General features: G+C 35.1%; 1 protein-coding gene across 9 annotated transcripts in view; it reads left to right on the top strand.

The window, feature by feature from the left end:
- PPFIA2 (PTPRF interacting protein alpha 2) overlaps window positions 1-21,258 on the top strand; it is a 324,118-nt gene that overhangs the window by 165,471 nt on the left and 137,389 nt on the right. For 5 of the 9 annotated variants that reach the window (XR_011735916.1, XR_011735913.1, XM_071799596.1 and 2 more), the window contains exon 3: window positions 1,177-1,239. The exons of the other annotated variants lie outside the window; for them this stretch is intronic. Coding sequence is in view for 3 of the 5 variants with exons in the window: in XM_071799596.1 (XP_071655697.1) it covers window positions 1,177-1,239 (63 nt within the window). In the remaining 2 variants the exon portion in view is untranslated. The remainder of the gene's footprint in view (window positions 1-1,176; window positions 1,240-21,258) is intronic. 9 annotated transcript variants of the gene reach the window in all.

The following is a 21,258-nucleotide window of genomic DNA, read 5'->3' as shown; positions in this document are numbered from 1 at the left end:
ACACATTTTTGTTTACTGCAAAAGCAATACTATACAGTCAGGTTTAACTTCCTCATAAATTATAACAGTAAAGTCATTTTAAAACATGTCTTGCAAGATGATGTATTTTCCAAATGTTATATTGTGATGTTAGAAATGCTTGAATCCAAAAAATAGTGTCTGTCAGTTCTGAATATCAAATTTACTGAACTGACTTGGTAAACAGTCACAGAAATGAAGCTTAGGTAAATATTTACTTTGAGAGTTGGTGCTCAACTATAATTAGCATGAACATTGTATGTATTGTTACATATGCTCTCAACAGTGGAAATAATTTGTTTAGAGGTTTAATCAAGAACTGTGGTTTGGTTTGTAAATTGAACCAGAGGTTTAAAAAGTACTTCTAGAACTTTTTGAAAACTTCCGTTGTTAATTTCCCTTGAAGTCAATCTTAAGATCTGAAGAAATGTCATCTGGTCAGATTGCCCTAGTAGTCAGAGTCTTTCTAAAGAAGAATGTGAGATGTTGGGCTCTGCAAAAATAAATTAAAAAGTCATTAAAAAATGGAGGAAAAATATCATTCAATGCTAAAATATATTCTTCAGATAGCTGAAGGGACTTCCAGATTCTTAACTGCACATAGCTTTTTTCCTACTATTTTTCCACTCTCATGATTGTCTGGTGCAACAGAGAAGTCTGAAAAAACATGAAAAAAATTATCAATTTAATAGGTAAATTTGCCTAATAATTTAATAGATTTACTTCTTTTGATGTCTTCCTATGAGATGGTTTAACATGGGGGAGAAGAGCCTACTTTCTTCAAACCTCACAAGCAGGTATACTTCTTGCTTTACATGGAGACCTCAGATTAAAGTTATCCATGGAACAATGTTTATTTCTCCCTAGTTTTCTGACTGTTTGACAGTGCTTCAGAGTTCACTTCTGTGAATGAAGCACAGAACACCAAAGTGACTTACGGTTTGGTTGTTCTCAGTGCCTCGTGAGTCAGGAGATGTAACAATACTTCCAATTTTTTTTTTGTGTGAATTTCAGTTGAGCCACATTTTTGTTCTCTTAGATCAGCTTGCTTAAATGATAACAACATTCATCTTGTAAGCATGGTGTATTTTAAATATACTGTAGCACTGTACAAAATTCTGTTCCTTTCAGCGGAATCTCTGTTGACACCTTTTTCAGATGACGGTTGCTGCTGGTACGAGCATTGAGAATAACATTCAAAGGACCATATCCTGCCCTAATGTATGTTCAAAATATCTTGGATTTTTGTGTAATTTAAATGTGAAGCCTCCTTATGTGAATTTGATATTTTCTTGCCCGCAGAAGCTTGTGAATCTTGAGGTTACTTCACATTATATATTTCAGGGTCAATGATTATTGTACTACAAGTGAGGTCTCAGCCTACCAAAATTACCAAATTACTCTCATTTTTTTTTTCATATGGGTTGATGGTGCAGCTAAATAAAGACAATGATAATATATTCACAGTTCCTTCTGCATTTACCTTGCTTCCCACCCAACTCAATACTCCCATCAGTTGAACTCAGTAGAACAGTGACAGACGAAACGAGGAAAGTAATGAGAGGCTATATTTATTCTACCTAACCTTGTTCAAAATTGGAGTTTGTTATGAAGATCTGTCATATTTCTTTGCTTAAACAAGTATACCCCATGAAAAATAAAAGAAGAGAGGAGTTACTCTTGCTTATGAAAGGTAGAAGAGAAATCTATTTTGTTAAGAAAATAAGCAAATTATTCACTTGTAGTATAATAGGTCATTTTTTTTTACCAAAACTATTCAGATAATGGAAAGCTATTGGGCCAAAATTAACCTCTTATCTATTAATGGGGAAACATTAATGAGAATTTAAGATGTACCACTGAGAAAAGACTTTGGCTCTGCATTATATAGAAGCTATGTTTATCATTTAATGTGTTTGACAATTTATTTTTCAACTAAAGATTCTTGTGTTTATAGGGGAACTGGCAGAAGGAGTTCTGGATAAACATTTCCATCACCTTGAGTTCTTCTAAGATATAACAAATAATCAAAATACACACCAAATATAGTTAAAATAACTAATAGCTAAGAGAAAAAAAATACTGTGATTTAATATTGGCAAGAAGTTAGTTTGCTCTCCCTACCTGGGAGAAAAATTCTACGCCGTAAAACAATATCTTTTCTGGAAAGTTTGTGCTCTTAAGGAAGCAATGAGAAATTCTTTACACTGCATTCTTAGAAGATACTGCATCTGACTATCTGAATTATTGTGGATTTCTGAATATATTACTTGAATGGGCCAATATTATACATTCTTGGCTATGATTTTGGCTGTTCAGTTTCAGACTTGCTTCTATGCAGAGGAAAAAAGCTTCAATACATAATGTATGATTACTCTCCAATCTCTTCTGGATTTTCAACACTACTTTAACTTTTCCCAGGCAATTTTAGTATTTCAGTCTGCAAATAGTACCATTTTTAATGAAACATACTAATAGGAAGGATAATAATATGACAGAATTGGCAAGAATAGAAAAATGCAGGATTTCAGTCATAGAATTCTGTAGCATTACTTCAGTATTGTTTGGGGTCTTTTAGTTTGTTTTATTTTTCTGAAAACAACATTAAGACAGGCTCTATATAGGCGCTTTCTTAAAATAATGAAATAAACCTTCAACTGAGATGTTATCTTTTATTCTTTGGATTATATCCATTATCACTAAAATTAGTAAGCAATTAATTAACTGCCGTTGAACAAGAATATCCTTATTCTTGGCTATAGAGATCACAAAAGCTGTCATTGGAAACTACAGTTCTGATTTATCACCCATTTTTACTTTTGTTCCTTCTCTTTGAACTTCTGAGAGGTTTGTGGGGTTTTTTCTCCAGAAATAAATATATCAACATCTACAAGAAAGGGATAAAAGTCATTAAATGCTCTTCTAACTCTATCTTCTCATTTTTCCTGTCTAAATTTTAATGTTGAATTTAATGTTGTTCTCTCTTCTCTAGAGACAGTGGAGGCTTGAGTCAGTCTCACCTGTTGGGTATCTGAAGCTATCAGTCTTTCTCCATTGACTAAAAAGGGGACCTGAAAGGCCACCTTGGCTTACATATCTTGTTTATAGGTGATTAAAATTAAGTAATAAAGACAAAACCATTTTTCCCAATATAAGATGATGTTTAGGACAAGAATTACATCACCGAAGTGTAGCCTCCTAACAGCCTCATGTTCAACTAAGCTACGATGCAGTTGCTTTCAATGAAGAAAATAAGGGAGGTGTAGCATTTGAAGAATCATCTTCTCTTAAAATAGCTTGGATGGATGTTAGCTAGTTCCCACTCTAGATTGCACTTTTAGAGTAAAAGAACTAAAAATAAAAACTTTCATTTTTAAGATTACTGTTCATTTCTTCCCCAGGGGAAAATAAGTGTTCAGTCACAAAGGGTGTGAAAGAAGCTCTTGCCATTAATTTTTACTTATACCCAAAGTCATTGTCAAGTGGTCATGAGGTCTAATTTTAGATTCTCATTTTATAAATAGGTGCAAACAACCCAATACTTAACTCTGAAGACTCTCAACAAGGAGATAAAGTATTTGTTCTGTTTCAGACTTCCAGATAATTCTCAGTGTAAGTTTGTCTTACGCAGATTATTTTTTTTGTACTTGAATTCCTCAGATTTCTTTTCAGTTTTATCAGATGTTTTATTTTATAATTAATAATGACCAAAAGTCCAGTTAGATACAAAAGAATCCTGTTCAGAGACACAATATAATCCTTACCAACATCTAGACATCATCCAAATGCACAAAGCCTTCAGCAAAAGCAGTCACCCTTTCACCCAGCATCTTGCAGCAAGGACAGTTCTGCTTTACAGGGACTGTTCTTGACACCAGATCTTCCTGGGGGACTGTAACTATTGCAAAAGCAGATCCAGATTCAGTTTAGATAAATACTGTAACAGAAGAGAGTCATCCAAAACTTTAATAATTACAAAGCATTTTATTAATTCCAAAATCCTCTAGTTTCCTGCTGATTGGAAACTCTTTATGTAGTCATTCATTACTGAATAAATCTTAAGTCCTTAGACTTTTTCACAAGAACACTTTTATATTATGACTGATTGTTCTTATGCTAACTAGAAAAAATTACTAAAGGAATAACTTATTGCACTTTGTAATATATGAGAAAGAAAATTAATGAAATCATTTATTTTATTCCATTAAATTCCAAACCTGTAATTACCTGTGTGAAGCATAGTTTTAATAACTGGCATTAAGGCTGTCGAATCTACAGCTGAAACTGTTTGAATGCATGGCAACTTTTCAATTATTGGGCTACATTATTCTGAAATGTTTTGTGGTTTCTTCTAATTACTGTGAATTGCACAACTTTGTATTTCTGCCTTTTGTAATAGGGATAGCTGTGGAGGATGCTTTCAGAAGCATAACATTTTCAGTTAGTGTATATTGCACTGGCTCAGAATTTAATTGCATGGCATTAATTATACGGTTATAATTAATTATAAAACTCAGTTACTTAGTCAAAAAAGGCACAATACATTTGATTTGGCTTTTCTGTCTCTTAATGTCAGACCTAAAATATGTTTCTAGAAGCAGGGTTTGAGATGCTAAAACTCTGAAGAAAATTTAGAATAGATTATTCATGAAACATATATGCTAAAATATTTTTAAAAGGCATTATTAAACCTGAGTAACATCTCTTAATTTTATTAATAACAATTGTAAGCAGTTTTTTAGATATAAAGGGAGTGTACTACATAATTTTAATTAACAGAAATACACTGAAAACCTTGCAATAAAACTGAAAAAAACTGCAGTATGTTCAAAACTGAGAACTCAGATACTATTATGATTTGCAAGTTACAATTTTGTGGGCAGTTTTCCACAAATGGAAAAATCTAATTTGCATACTATTACTCTGTGAAGTTTACACCTCCACAATCTTCATTACAGGCCTCAATTTACCTTTGCTCCCACATAAACTTTCTGTTTTCTATTTCTCATTATTATGAACTGTTTACATGACAGAAGCTGAGTGAAGAAATTTATATTGTATACAATAGTAATATGCAATTGCACTTTATTCCCTTTTCTTATGCATTGTTTAGTGGGATAAAAAGAGACATGCTAGGTTTGCTGTTTTTCATGCAAGATATCCCAAATCTCAACTATATCTATATATGGCATTTTATAGATTAATCTTCAAACAACCACTACAGTTGCTGTATACTCTGAAAACACTGTTTCTTGAGAAGAAGTAATTTCTGTAGATGTACTCTTAAGGTACACATGCATTCTAATGTTCCTGGATGGACATTACTGATGGATATAGAATCATTTAGACAGAACAGTCTATCATACTTTGATATCTCAATGCCATCACTTGATGCCCCGAAACAGTGCAAGCTAATTGTCAGAACAAAAACAGGACACTTTGTATGCAGATCTAGTTCCTGTGGTTACATGACCTTAAGCTTCTGAAAAATGTCAGTATTAATACTCCTAATATTTTTTACAGCTCTTTAAGGTCCCAAGTAAAAATTTTAACAACAAAATACAGAAGAAAATAGTGGCAACGACTAAACATGCTGTGCTTCCTTAATTCAAGAATAGCTTAAGCAGAACTTTAGTGCGTGGTGTTTTAAAAAAGAGACACATTTGTTCTGTCTAAAGGGATGCGTACCTTCAGGAATTCTTCATAGGGTGAGTCACAGTTTTAGGGTAATAATTTTGAAAATTCAGGTGTTTTAAATCCCAGCAGATGTGATTCAGGCTGTTTTGTTAGGGTAGGTGTTTTTATTAATTACATAGCTTAATGTGTGTAAAATTTTCAGAACAATGGTATTTATTATCTTATGGCTTTAGACAAGATACCGAGTGTATATATAGACATTTTCTACAGTAGTTCCATAGGAAAGAATAATCCAGAACTATTATACTACTCATAGGAACAAAAAGTCAGAAGCACAAACATAATTACAACCCCCAACCTTTCTCAGGTTGCTATGGAAGCTCCCCGAGCTTTCAGCTCAACTCCTTCAGCTCTTTTTCAACTTCCATAGGATTCAGAGTTTTACCAAATCGTGACCTACCACTTGAGGCTATAAACCCATTTTATGTGATCACCTAACACTTTCAGCTGTCAGACTCTGTTGGCACACAGAGGTCTTATTTTTGTCCATGGAAGGAAAAAATATGTAGGGAGGTTTTCTTTCTCTGCTTTTACCCAAACTCTGTAGTTCTAACTCTTCTGGCATTACTTCATTAACAAATAACCTTGCAAGCAGAAAAGCAACTTCAGTTCATTCTCACTGCTAATGACTCTGCAGTCCTATATTTTGAGCTTGACACTAATCTTTTGGCCTTCATGTCCTCTTTCCCTGCCACAAGGCCAGCAAATTTCACTGTGCAGCTCAACATTTCTGCCTCTGCTCCAGACTTTGTGACAGGCTGTCACCTGGCAGGTCTGCCACCTGGAAAGCTGTGCCAAACATGTTAAATCCTAAGGCAGAAAGAGCAGCAATCTGCTGAAACTACAAGATGCATCACTGGGAAATGTATGTTTTAGCAACAGTATGGTGTACTGGTCGAGCATGTGACTGCACACTCATGATAATGCTGTTATGTGCACGGTGTCAGTGTCCCAATAGAGATTTGCAAGCACTCTAATGCTTCTCCATGCCATTTGGATTGACAGAGGCCCAGCACATTGATACCACTCATCTGAGAGAATGAAAATTTCAAGATGAAAATCAGGAATTAGGATTTGTAGCAGTGTTAGAAAGGGATATGCAAGAAACAATGCTCAGATAATACCTAAATTGTTCCACACCCTTTTAATTTTTATGTGTACCCTGGGAATGGACACAGTACCATATAATCGGCTCTCTTTTCAACTACAGCATGCCAATTTACAGGTGCTTATCTGTTGCATCCTGGAAGAGGAAACAGCTTTAAAATCAGTACATCAATATCATGATGAAGAGTAATAGATGAAAAAAATCTTGCTTGGGTTCACAGAAACTGGATGTTACTAGGCAACTTTACCAAGCAGATCCACTGGAGTGAAATAGCCAGAATCCTTAAGATCAGCATTCCTCTCTGTGTCCCCCTGAGAGCTTCACCATTGTGGTGGGCTGAGCTTGGCCAGCAGCCAGGCACCCACCCAGCTGCCCCCTCATTCGCCCTCTTCAACAGGGGAGAAAACAGAATGACAAAGCTTGTAGGTTGAGATAGTGATGGCGAGATCGCATACCAGTTACCACATGGGCAAAACAGACTTGACTTGGGGAAAATTAGACAGATTAATGCATAGGAAAAAGATTTCTAGAAAACAGTGAAGCTCCCAGGTACTTTCATTTGCTACTCCTCTGAAATTTTCATTTGTCATGGAAAACAGAGCTACAGAAGAGCCACCAGCTGTTAATGACTGAGTAATAACTCATTTGGCAAAGGCCAATTGGCAAATTCCTTTGCAAGAATAAAATAACACCTTCCATCACTTTGCTCTACTCTCGTCCAAATGTTACTGCTGACACTTTCCTGAATACTTTTTATGCTGAGCTAAGAGAGATGGAATGAGAGCTTGACACTTTGCTGCAGCCATTAGTGATCTCAGTCATCACCCCCTTTTAATAACCTCAGTTTTATTTGGTTTCAGGGAGCTGTATTCACTTTGATACCATTATGAATCAAAATTAAGTTTACATCCTAGCATTCTTACTGTCCTTACAAAAAACAAACAAACAAACAAAAAACCACACACACAAAAACAACCCACCAAACTCAAAGCCAGCTAAGGTCAAAACTGCCCCCCAACCCATGAAACACTGAGAGAAACTGTCCTCAAAAGATGACTGGTGTGCTTCTTGGAAAATATGAGCCTAAACAGATCTAGAAAATCCTTTTTAATTTATCTGTCTTAGCCACATGGCTGTCAAGTACTGTGATTCTGTTAGCATTACAATGTAAAGTCATTTTTAATCTATTCAAGGCAAGTATAATTGCCACTCACTGTGATCAGTGAAAGTCTGTGATAAAATGCTCACCTGGGATATCTAACAATTCCTTAGTCATAATCTTGTTTGGTTTTTTATTTGTTTGTTTTAAATACTGTGCATTTATATGTTGATATTTCCATTAAATGGAAGTATCTGACTAAATAGCTTCAGCTCTCATTTTAGTAAAAAAGAATTAACTTTGGTTACTTGTAACTTGATCAGCACATCAAATCACAGGCTTACTTTTCTGCAGCCAGTAACACTACTCTTTCTTGCTTTGATTACATGTAAATTTTATAGCTACTGAAGATGTTGACTGACTTTTGGCAGTTTAAATAGTTGGTTATTGTGAAAAGAATATTATTCAACATTTACAAAACTTTTCAATCTCCTAAAAGATGAAATTCCCCAAATAGTAGGCCATGTCATTCCCAGCATGTCTGAAAACAGGTTCACAATTTCATACTTTCAATTCTACACTTTCAATTTCTTATCTACACTTTTCTGCACTACAGATTTGTAAAGTCGTACTAAGTTAGGTTCTACTCTGGGGAAGTGAGTTTTAAGACAGAAAAAAAAGAAATCAGCTCAGATTCAGTTTATTTTTATGTTTAGATCTCAAGGAATCCTTCAGTTAAACTAAGTACTAAATACTTGAAATTCTGTGTTTTGGTGGGGTTTAAAATGACAACAGAAGCAACTTAGTTTTTTCTTCCTATTATACTGAAATAGTTGATGGCAAAGATTATTGTTTTATGAAACAATCAGGTGTTCTTCCATGATAATATTATAATATATTAATATGTACGAAATACACTTTTAGAATCACTGCCCAGCAGGTCGAAAGTATTTGAATTATATTAAACAGACCATGCAAAGTCTCAAACTGGGATTACTCAAAGTCTTGATATTTATGAAAGTTTAATCTTACATAAACTTATGAACATACAATTTTTTTTAGAAATTATGATGATAAAGTTTTTCATTGATTCTTCTAACATATTTTAAAGCTGAAATCAAATATACCTGTTGAGGATGAACAGTCATAATTTGTGTTGAGGAAAAGTTTTAAAAAATATTTTTCTACACCTATTTTTTATTAAAATATATACATAAGATGTATAATGAAAGTGTAAAAGGACAGCCAAAAAAAGACAGTAGACGGTTAGTTCACAGAGCATCAGTATCAGTCATGTTCATGCTACTTACTTTTAGTATTGATGTTCAACGCTTCAACACTGCTGTCCTGCTCCTAAACCTTCACATAGCAGCAAATTGTGTATTTCCCTTGTGAAGTCTATGAACACAAAGTTTATGTTGAAAATGGGCTTCAGGTGTTGGACAGGTCAGTGCACCCACCCTGTGGTTCCTGTTCCCTGCTCTTGCCTGTGATCTGAGCCCATCGCTGTCCCCCCTGCCCTGCTTGCTGGGGTGTTCCTGTCCCAGGAACAGCAGGGGTGATATAAACCACTCTGACTTACGTGAGGCTGTGCCTGGGGCACATCCAGTACCCTGTCTGGGAAGAGTATCTTTTCGCCAGCATACATGTTGCTGAGATGAATATACAGCCACGCAAATTTGATTTTAAATGGAACCAGTTTCTAAAACCATTCAGCATTTGTTTCTAAAAATGTAACTCTAATCTATGTAAGTGCATATAAATTCCTCAAAAGATGGTTGAAGGAATTGTATGTGTGACAGAAAATGAGACAAATCAGTTGCTTTAGTGGGTTGAAACAGTGTTTCTTCAGTGTAAATCCCATAATACAAAACTTTGTCATTTTAAATGTCAGTAGATGCTGGTGTGATTGCTAGTTGTAACAACAGCACCAGCGCAGGGTTTGAGAATAACACGGTTTTGAGGACAACATAACCCCTGCAGATGTTCAGGAAACCCAATCAAGCTTTGCTCCTGTGCTTAGAGCAACTCAGACAGTTGAAATTACAGTCACTGTGGCCTCTAAAATGAAGACATTTGATGGATTATATAATCAGATTAGAGGTAGGGTTTCAGTACTGCTCATGGTTAGTGTTGATTGATGTTCATTGCTGAGGGTCTTCTGGTCTCTCTGGCTTTTGGTGTGCAGCTTTTGCTTAAGGAACCTGGGAGCCTTCCTCCCCCTTGCTGGTGTGGTGCCTTTGCTGGAACTAAGGGGAAGCAGAGGAGGAAGCTCTCTGATACAAAGGGAAAAAATCCTGAACTAGAGACAAAGATTGGGTTGAAAAGGGCAGTCAGGGACTAGAGGGGGAAAATAATGATAAATCATTAAACATGGAGTCTGAAAGAAGGAAGAAGATCAGCGACCCCAGTGGGAACAAGAGCTGGTGGCTGCGGGGGAGGGACATGAACTGAGACAGATGAGAAGTAAAAGTGGAGAAAGAAATTTTAAATGATGGCTTTCCCAACTGAAAAAGTAGATAATTGAAATGAAAACTTTTCATGGCGTGTATCGGGTTTTATAAGAAAGATGTCTCCAGCCTTGAGGCTGAGAAAGGGTGAAAGCATGACAGAGGTGCCCCCTCAGAAGTTATAGAGAGTTCCAATAGAGAAAACTGTGAATGACTGTGTAATAGTGCTTGTGTGCATGAGGCACTTCTGCAGACAACCATGATCCTGGTATTGGCACCTAAATAACACTCTGGCACTCTTCTAATATAGCCCTTTTGCTGTAATTATATATACATACAATTACATCACATTTTGAGCAGGGATACAGAAATTTTGTTGTAATTGGTTCCCTGACCAATCGTTTTGGTTTATTAAATTGCTAATAGTTGTCTGCTGAGAAGAAACAAACATGCCCCAAAGAAAGAAAAGGAATTATTATAAAAGTATTACTTAAGCACTTTTTTTTTTCTCACAGCAGATTGCAGTTAGAAATAATTGGAAAGCATGACGATATTGCAAGTGGTGGTTCGAAGGAAAAAGCTTACACCAATGATTATGCTTTGAATTTCCTCAGTGCCTCAAGGAAGTCATTCGCTTGGAAATGCATAAATGATTTGTATAATAATGATTGAATATAATACTAATGCAAGAAATAAACTTGATTTGAGTTACCCAAATGCCAGGGAAAAAAATCTATACTACGAGAACTCTTAACTGTGTATCTCAGACATAGCATAATTGTTTTCTTTATCTGAAGAGCCATGATGACAGACATTAAAAGAAATTTATTAAGAGGAACTCTCCCTACAGCGTTACGTTTACATTCTAATACTGCTGCGGTGTTAATTAGTTCATGTTTGCAAAAAGATAGAAATGGGAATCCTTCTGTAGAGTCTGAATTTCACCAGACCTTTGAATTGCACTATTACTTTTTTATTCCTATGTCGTCAGCCTATTAAAGGTTACCTGAGTAGTAATACAATGAATTTTGCAAATCTTTTCTTTTTCTGATTAAATTGTTGATGCACTTTAATCTAGATAAATAAAACGGGCACTAAAAAACCTTCAGAAGAGCCTGTCACCCGTCAGTTATTTGTTGTCTCAGCTTTCTTACATCTAGTTACTGTACATATGTAAAATATTATTTTGATCTAGATATGTCCATCCTTTGTATTACATGTCTTTGAGACCCACAATATCAAATTATTAGCATCAGCTGACTTCTTATTGCATTATTCCCTATTGTATATTATACATAATAAAAGGCATAGTTATACAGTAATTACAGGGTAAGAGAGAGGTGCAAAAAGATAGATTATTTGAAATAAGATGGATATTTTAAAATAAAACAGAACAAAAATAAACATATTAGAGACAAGTAAGCAAAAAGAAACCTTTCAAAAATACTTCTGGAAAGGCATCTAGTGATCTGCTAAATATGTTAAACTTTCTCTCTCTTAAACATACATTTTAAAATATGTATAGATTATTATTTCTATATGTATAGATTATTATTATGTATTGTTGTGTATAGGTTGTTATTATTATGCATATAGATTATTATTACTACTATCACTTCTTGATTTTGATTCATATTGACTGACTTGGCTTTATTATTCTTGCAGTTAGACTTAATCCAAATTGTATACATATGGAAAAAGAATCCTTTACAGATCCTAATTTTAAAAACTTTGTGGGATTAGTCTGATGAACACAATGCTGAAAACTGGACAGTAATAAAACATTATAAATTTTATATTAAGTGAATAATTTATCATTTTTTTTAATTCTAATTTTAAAAATACCTTTAAAGAAATAATTTTATTTTTATAAAATAAAAAGTAAAATGAGTTTTCCTGTCTTCTCTATGGTCACATCCTCCAGCTGAGGATTGAAAATTCTTAACAAAATGTCATGATTTATGTAATCAACTAGTACTGCCATTGAGGAATAGATAGGTTAATTTTGAGACAATTGAAAAAGAATCAATTGAGGATACTTTGAAGTATGGATGCACAGTAGATTTAGATGTGGAACATGTTCTCTGAGGCTGGTTTGCTCTTCTAAGTCCTTAACTGCTTGTTCTGAGCTCATTCTGTGCCTCCCCTTGAAGAGCATGATCTCTGCCAGGGAAAGGGGGAAAGAGAGCAAGAGTGCATTTGATTACAAGCAGAACTGTTTCCTCTTTTCAAGATTATCAAAGAAGTAAAAACAGCTTGTGCATATTGTGAAAAAAAACCTTACTGGATTTCAAAATTGATAAAAATAGCTCTTAAAATGGTCTAATTTTTTGGTGTATTAAATAAGTGCTTTACTACTGCCTTCAATATATTTTGCTCATTTTCATCAGATGAAAATTTGGCATTGTTTCTTTGATCAACTATTTTTGCTAAAGCAAAATACTTAGACAATTACTGAAATATTAGCTGAAGCTTACACAGCTAATCTATCATTTCTTCTTGCATTCATGTAAAAGAAGTTTTAGAAGAATTTTTTTGAGGTTTATTTTTCAGACAAATATCATTACCGAAGCTTTATTAGGAACTGATACCTTTAAATTAGTTTTCTTTTTCAAATATCATCCTCAAATTTCATAATGCATTTTTATTTGCTTCATAAACAGTGTCTTTGATATTTCTCTTAAAGTAGATGAAAATAGATACAGAACTAACCACTTCTTGAACTCCACTGATTTTTGAAATATCGGGTAAGCATCAGTATTTATCTTGGAAAGGGATATATTTTGATTGATAACTATATGCTTAAACAACGTCTTTGAAAAGATGCAGTTTCTCCAGATGTATTGTTCACTATTAGATCCAGTTAATCAATTTGTCATTTACCTGAATAGCTATTAAAAAGAACATGTTTTGTCATAAATTACATGGAAGTCTTGACATGACTCTGTGCTGTCACACTGGATATGTTCCCCCATTTTTATTTTCTCGCACAGTTATACCTGTTTTAACTCAGTACCCAAATCAAAATGAAGTTGGTAAAAGCAGATGAAGGGTAAAAATAGGACTAAGACATCACAATATGTTTAATATTTCTAAATTGAAATATATAATGTGATCTATATGACATAGCCTGTATCAAATCATATTTTGCAGTCACAATTAGTATATAGTAGGTCCATTTTTCCTCCAGGAGGCATGAAAAGACTGGAAATGTAACTGAGTTTCAATCCTGTGAATTACAGTTTTAACATGCAATAGGTTTAGTTTCTTCTGCAAAGAAAATATGCCTTACAGGGTAAGGAGGCAGGTTTTCAGGGACTATCTTGTAGTTTAATTCCTTTTTGGTAACTATAAATGTGTCACCTCTATCTATATATTTTGGGTAGTCAAAAATCCTCCAAAGGTATCCCAGAAGGCATGTCATTTCTGCACTTCTTGGTCTCTCCTTAAAATATTCTATTCTCATATGACAAAAATCATGCCATTTTTGTGGTTATTTATGTATTAGTGTGTCTAAGGAACAAAAAGGATTTGTACAGGGTCTCATGGAAAATCACACTGTTATGAAGATCTGACCTCTAGCAAACTGTGTTCTTTTCTTCTTTACTCTAGAGCTGCACCTGAGGATGAGATCTTCTTCAAACTGTATCTCTGTCACAACTTGTGCTGTCATGCACTCTCCAGTTGTGATCAGGGGAAACTAGGTTATTCTGATTGTATAAATGAACTTTATCTGGCCTGAAATAAAGCGTTTTCCCAAGATCAGGATCAGGAAGGAGAATGGAGTGGCAATGCTACGGCAAACGCTCTCAGGAATTCCTAGCACAGTCAGGGACTGAAAGCTGCTGTAGGACATCTTGAGTCTTAACTTTCAACCAGATGTTACAACAGCCATCTGCAGATTATTTTTTTATTCTGCTAGCCATTTGGAGATTTTAGGATGAAGTTTGGTACTTGCAGGCTGCGGAGGCTGACACCTCTGTAACCGGCATGAATGTACATTGCTGCTTAGCCTGGAAGGCATCCGAAGGGAAGGGAAGCACAAAACAGGTTTTTCTTGTTGTTCTATCCTATACATTTCTATCCTTGGATGCAAGGATCTCCTAGTCTTTGTTTACTCTGTCTCCAGGAACACTGCATTGGTGAAGGACAGCTCTGACTAAGCTACTGCTGGGAGATTCCCTGTGGCTGGAGGTGATTGTCCGTAGCTGTAAGCTGCTATTGACAGAATGGTCCCAGCACAATTCACTCCCAGGACAACTAGGTCTCACTGAAAGCAATTCCCAGGTTTGGTTTGAGAGTTGTTACAATCGAGAGATAGCAACCCACTGAGAAATTTACCAGTAATTACTTTGTTCTGAAGGCTAAGGCAGTGTAATGAGCACAGGCTTGGCCAGAGTGTGTAATTTTGCCTTTACCCTAGAAGTTAATAAAGTTTCCTCTCGCACCTTTTGGTGGGCTAAGGAAGAATGTGCTGTTCCTTAGGTCTTCATAAACACGAGCAGGCATGGTTAATTTTCATGCCTGTCAGAACGGCCACATGCCTTGAAGTAATATATTTGTTTTTATATTCTTCATTGCTGTTTTTATATACTATTCTTTTACTTAAATGTTACACATTTTAAGTAATTGTTATGCCATTCTATAGTAGAAGATGGCTGAACTCTGGATGTTAATTCTATCTTGTTGAATTTCTTATCCTGGGATTTTTTTTTATTTTTTTTTTCCCCACTTATAACACTTTTAGCTACTGCTTACATATTTTACTTTTAATTACCATCAATTTCAGTTAGTGTTCATATTTCTGCTGTTAATTCATTCATTTGCTTTACTCCTTACAATTTAATTCACTTTTCAAAACTGCTTCATTTTGCTGAAGTCCTTACTGTTAATTAGGAAAAGGAAGAATGTATTTCCCGTGTTTGTACTCACAGTGTTATTTTGACATAAAGACAAGAAAGAGAATGGAGATGAGAGTTCCCACTGAAAAGTCAGCTGTGTCAAAAGTAGAATGGTCCACATTGCTGGCTCAGAACTTTGTAAAGGAAGAGTGAGTAATCAAAGCACTGACACAAAACAGACCCATCAGGCTCTAGATTCTACTATATGAAAGTGTGTAATTCAGCTCTTCCCTGGAATTACTGTTTGTTTGTCAGCTCAGGTGACTGTGATGTCTGTCTTTTCTCATTTCTGTTGGTTTATCAGGAAAATTGATTACGTAGTATGCAGCTGAAACTGATTGTCTGTCATGTTGTCACATTGTCTCTGACTTGTCCCTTGCAATTTACTGCCTCTTTTTTAATACTTACACTGTAAATTCCTTTGGAGAGAAACCATATATTTCTCTGCTTTCATACCATACAGTAAGATTAAATACTAGGCCTTGGGGTAGGGTTTCTAGTAGAGATTTATAAAAGTGTACTAATATGGAATAAATTTGTTATGTGTATGGAGAGTTATAGTATAATGACTGTAGAGAAAGTTATATTCCTTTCACTTGGATCAGCCAGAGAAAATGTGTAATGTATTTGACCTTAACGAGAGTGTGTTTCCAAGTATCGTACTGCTGGTGGCAAAAATTTTCATAGCTATGTATGCATAGGATGATATATTTGGGTTTCTTAATATTTTCAAATTATATAAAAGCACCAGCTGTCTTTTTCAAGTTTTGACAGTTTTGTTCTAGTCCTTCAAAAGAAGTTTACTGGTTTAGGCTTCTAAGACTGACTGACTTTTGAGAGAGACATTTGAAGTCAGACTTAAATCAGGATAGAGGAATTCCAACTATGTAAATTGATAACTCCATCCTTGAGGACAAATCCATCCATTGGATTTAGGTATTAAGATGCAGGTTACTTTTGGGAATTAAAAGTTCCTGAAGTATTAGGGCATTCTTAGGATTTAGTTTAGCAAGATTTACTGTGAGGGGCTAACTTTCTGACATTAACAGATCCAGTGGAGGTATGGGTGATGATGCATATCTTTCATCTGGGTCCCAGCATGATTTATTTTCCTGGTTGAAAATAGTACAGTAGGTGCTAGAGGCATTGCTGCCTCATATTTTTAAGCCATGGGGAATCATTTATGACATTACTGCTACCATAGAAACCTATTTCAACTCAACAGAAATTCAATTCATGGAAAAAGCTTTTGAGTCTGAATCATTCATATGCTGTTACTCCTAAGAGATTTGCCAATGCAGTTGAGATTTCTGGAAATATTTTGCAGTTCCTCAGAGCGGTAATTTTATTCAGATGAGTTGAAACTCTGACTGTATCCACAATGTGATCCCTTGGTCCCTTTAGCAGAGCCTCAACATAAACTAACATCCTCCACACTTGCCTACATAATATCATCAGTCTCTGAAGAAGTGAAGAGATCTGAGACAGCTATTTGATTTCTACTGCTGAGTTTTCAGAATATCGGAACCCAATACTCTCTGACCAAGTTCTTTTACATATTACATGTGAGGAGTGTTTAATGTTTAATACCAGATTTACTTCTCTGAAGATATTTGACATTACCTGGGATTTTGATTTAGAAAAGTGATACGGCAATATTCTGAAATCGCAACGCAAGCACAATGTAGGAATCACACTATGCAGTGAAATCACCTAATGAGCATAATTCTCATTACTGTTCTCTGTATGCTAGCTCTCATGACAGTGGGCATCCCTAGTTGCTGGGAGGGAATACAGAGGTTGAACCTAGCTCAAACCTGTTGCTCTCTTTTAATTTTGTTGTTTGCTCAATATTTATACTCTTTGTTGGGCTGAGCCACTTATACAGCACCGCATGCTGGTCTGTCTGTATCAGGAAGATAATGCTTCCTATTGGTTATTTTAGATATGGCCATTTATATAGCCAGTTGACCCACTCAACTGATACAGCCATTTATCTACAATAAAGGCCCTCTGGTCTCCTCAGTGTTGTAGGTAAGTTCAGCTTCCTTTATGATAGCTGTGGCCAATTCCAACATTGGTTTCTGATCTTCATGAGCACATCATCCTTATCAGACTTCTCTGAGATTTATTTCACCGTAGGGGTTCATTGATCGATCATATAAAATCAGCAATATTGCAAATTACAGCAAATTTTCTTGGAAGAACAAAAATAATATGTTAAGCAGGTCATACATGCATCTCCCTCTTTATTTAACAAGTCCAAATGACCTCGTTCAGATAACAAGGCTGAAGTCTGTCAGATTCACCTTTTTGGTCAAGTTTTCTGGAATACAGAAGTCCAAATATGGAAATTTCATCAATAGACAGAAATATGACACTACACATAAGAAAGGGGAAGAAGATATCATTCATATGAATAATTGTTTTTTATTACATAATTAATTTGGTGGTACCAAAACAAAGATTTGCATTTAAACATTTTATAAAGATATCTACAAAATACTATCCAATTATTACAGAGAAGGCATTTAGACAATAATTTAAAAGAAATAAAACTTTTGATTTAAATTTTAAAACTAAGATGCATGTAAGTTCTTATGCAAACTCTTGTTTGAAGATCTAGTAAACACTGCATGCATATATGTTCATACAGTTTTACAAAAGCTACCTAATAACAGACAAGTAGAATTACTTAAACATAATCTGCATTAAAAGAGCAAATCAAGTTGAATAGGTCTCCTGAGGCAAAACAGAAGATACAACTTTATGTAGAGCTCTCAGCATGATCAGAAAGAGAGGATATTTTCAAATATTTCTATTTCAGCAGATATGGGCTTGTGTGTCTATGTATAATATATAAAGTGCAAAAAAGGATAGCTTGTGTTTTCCCCTTTAATTTTTTGAAGGTGGCCTTGTTCAGTTCTCATATTTCGTTTTTTCCACTTGAGAAGATCTTTTGGAATGATTGTAATGCTTGGGGTTTTGGTTTGTTTGTGTTTTAGCTTTTTTTTCCAAAAAGATCTAAAAGGGGGTAATGGACACTGAAATGTTGCCACTGGATTTTAGGTCATTTGGTCTTGTTATTTTTGTCCACTGAATGAAGCTGAAAAATAACTCCAAAATTTAAAGAAGGAATTGTACGTTTCTTAGATGTCCATTTTCTCTCTCTCATGTTAGAAGACATTGCTTTCTTAGTGTATAAGGTATATATATTTCACTTTAAATAAAAATATTGTATTAACTTACACTGTATTACACTATAGCTCAGTGGCTTATTCATGAAGTTGGTAATAAAATTTTGAATAGAGACTGGAAATTGAAATGTTAGATAATGAACAGCTTTACAAAATATGAAAACCAATTGATTCATATGAGAAGGAAAAGAGATGCCTCGAGGTGCCACCTTCAGTTCCATAATATGAACTGATTTTTTTGCATTCCAGTAGTGCTAAAATGGATGTCTACCTACATAGATACCTTCAGGATTTCTAGAAAATTGATGCATGATGATTGTATACTAAATATAATGTAGGCAACTAGCCTCTTGGCTGACAAAGAAGTCAGATTTCCAGTTCATCAAGCAGGTCACGACACAAGTAGGGTGCTCTACCCAGGTACATTGAGGCATTACCTTTCCAAACTGTGGGGTGGTTTAGCACCCAGGCAGGGATTTTGCCAGCCAGGTTACCTGCAGACAGACTAACTGAGACGGCTACGGGGCCGGGAATTGCTGAAGGCCAGCTGAGCTGTGGCTGCTTGGCCACACCTGGGAGAGTGTTTTACAGGCAGCTATGATGTAGACTTTGGCACACAGCAAGAAGCTCTGGAGTTATCTTCTGCTTTATTTCTGTTACCTGAGATTCTTTCATTTTTTACCTTCTTGTCATGACCTTTGTTAAAATAAATGCAGAAGTGCTAAACTAAATGATTGCCTTAAACAGATATATTCAAGATTTTTTTGTAAACTAAAGGTTGATGGCGATATACTAAAGATATTCCAAGCAATTACTTTCTGTAATGACAGAGATTTCATGGCTTCAGACTGAGAGGACTGCATGTCTCTAAATCAAAGATTACAAAGCATAGTATAGGATGGTCGCTGTAATTATTAGTTATCTTCACTACACTTACCTAGGTCTCACTGCTTTTTTACAAGTAGCAAAGTGCATACATTCCCTAGAGACTGGGGAACTACTGAGGTATCATTTTCTGCAGGATTTACGTTCTTCCTGCTAAGAAAAGTCTTGCTTTTATGACCAGGAAATTTATTTTCATATATGAGTGGCATGATGCAATGCTGTAGCCTTCTTTCATTGTCTGCTTTATTCTGTATCAAAAGTATCAAATCCTATTTATCTTGATTGAAATATTTCTCTACCATTATAAGAAATTTTTCTCTTTTACTAAAGAACTAAAAGGTAGATGTTTCACATACATGGCTTACTATAGAGTTTTGTTGGTAATTTATGCAAACAAGCAACTGTTCAGTTTTACCAACTAATACAAAAAATTCTCCTCTGGAAAGACTGTAATCTATTAAATTTTACTTTTCACTCTTGATTGCAATGATAACTTTTTTCTCAGCTTTCTCACATGATGCCTATGTTTTTTATATATAACAGTTGAGTGAACGTAGGTTCCTTTATTTTATTTACTTTACTTACTTTATTTACTCTCAGTTTCCTGGAAGAGATACTTCCAGATGATTATGTACAAATTTATCTGCCTCCTCTTTTTGCCCTGTTGCCCATCAAAGAAAGCGTTAGTTACATTCAGAAACCCAACAGAGTAAGCCGACTGAGTTAATTGCCATTAGCTATGTTTTGCTTATTAATTTATCAGAGCAAGCACAGAGTTTAATACAGGCCTACCATCATGGATATTTTCATGATACTTAAAACTAACAATCTTAATTTCATTGGTAAGTGCTGGCACTTAGAGTCCCGTTGTGGCATCATCACCTTCTCCACTGCTACCGGTCTGGGAAAGGTATCGGAGTAAGAGTAAATCATCCCGGCTAAAAAAGGAGGAAAGAGTAGCCTAAGAGCTGCCCCTAAGTTCATGGGCTCTTCCTGTGGCTTTCTGCTGAGCTAATCTGAAAATTTCTCTCTTAATGCTTTTCATGAATGCTTTTCATTTATAAATTGGCTTCAAAGAATTGGTGATTGGGTCCAGGGACCGACTTTTTAGAAACCAAATCCTTCAAAAATTTTCCACTGTTGTGATTGAGTTTGATTTCTTTGTGCCCACAGGCTGCAGGAGGATGGGTACCAGGGCAAAAGGAGGAGAATATAGCCCTAATGTTTGGAAGCACTCTGAACAGCTATGGGACCTTAAGCTTCAGCACACATCTAGTTGTATTTTATACTCAATGTCTTGTGGTTGTCATGAGAAATATAAGCAGCCAATTTGAAAAGTAGAATGCTATCTGATTTAGCAATATTGAAGGATAAAGTATAGTTAAGCCAACAACTTTGGAAAGGTTTATGAGGTTAGAGTACTGACACATTTTGATCCAGCTGGCAAGTATAAGTATGCTCTAAAACAAGTCTTCTACTTCTGTTGGATTTCTGGTATTTGCCTTTGTTTGGATATTTGCTGGTCATTTTTATAATGCTCTTGTTTCTGGAAATATACTGTTAATAAATATACCCAGGGAAAAATAGGTATTTAACATACACTTTTTTACACTTTAGCTATTTTAATTTTTTTGGTTTGGTGTGGATTTTTTTTTTAATTTCTGAACTTTGGGGAGTAGCACAACTTGCAGAAATACAAATCATAAATGGAATATTATACAGTAAAATGCAAGAAGTTTGTGAAGTATTTCTGTGCAGTCAACCTGATAGATGTATCTCTGACCAGGTAGGAATGAGTCTGTATGCATTCTGTTTCACAGGGGATGTATAGGATAAACATGGTTTGTTTATGTTGCAAATACACCAGGATTTCTGAGAATCGGTGTTATTAAAATGTTTTCCG

This window comes from Patagioenas fasciata, chromosome 1, assembly GCF_037038585.1.
Source record: "Patagioenas fasciata isolate bPatFas1 chromosome 1, bPatFas1.hap1, whole genome shotgun sequence".
NCBI lineage: Eukaryota > Metazoa > Chordata > Aves > Columbiformes > Columbidae > Patagioenas > Patagioenas fasciata.
Note: the sequence above shows the minus strand (reverse complement) of the source record. Positions and strands in the feature narration are given on the sequence as shown.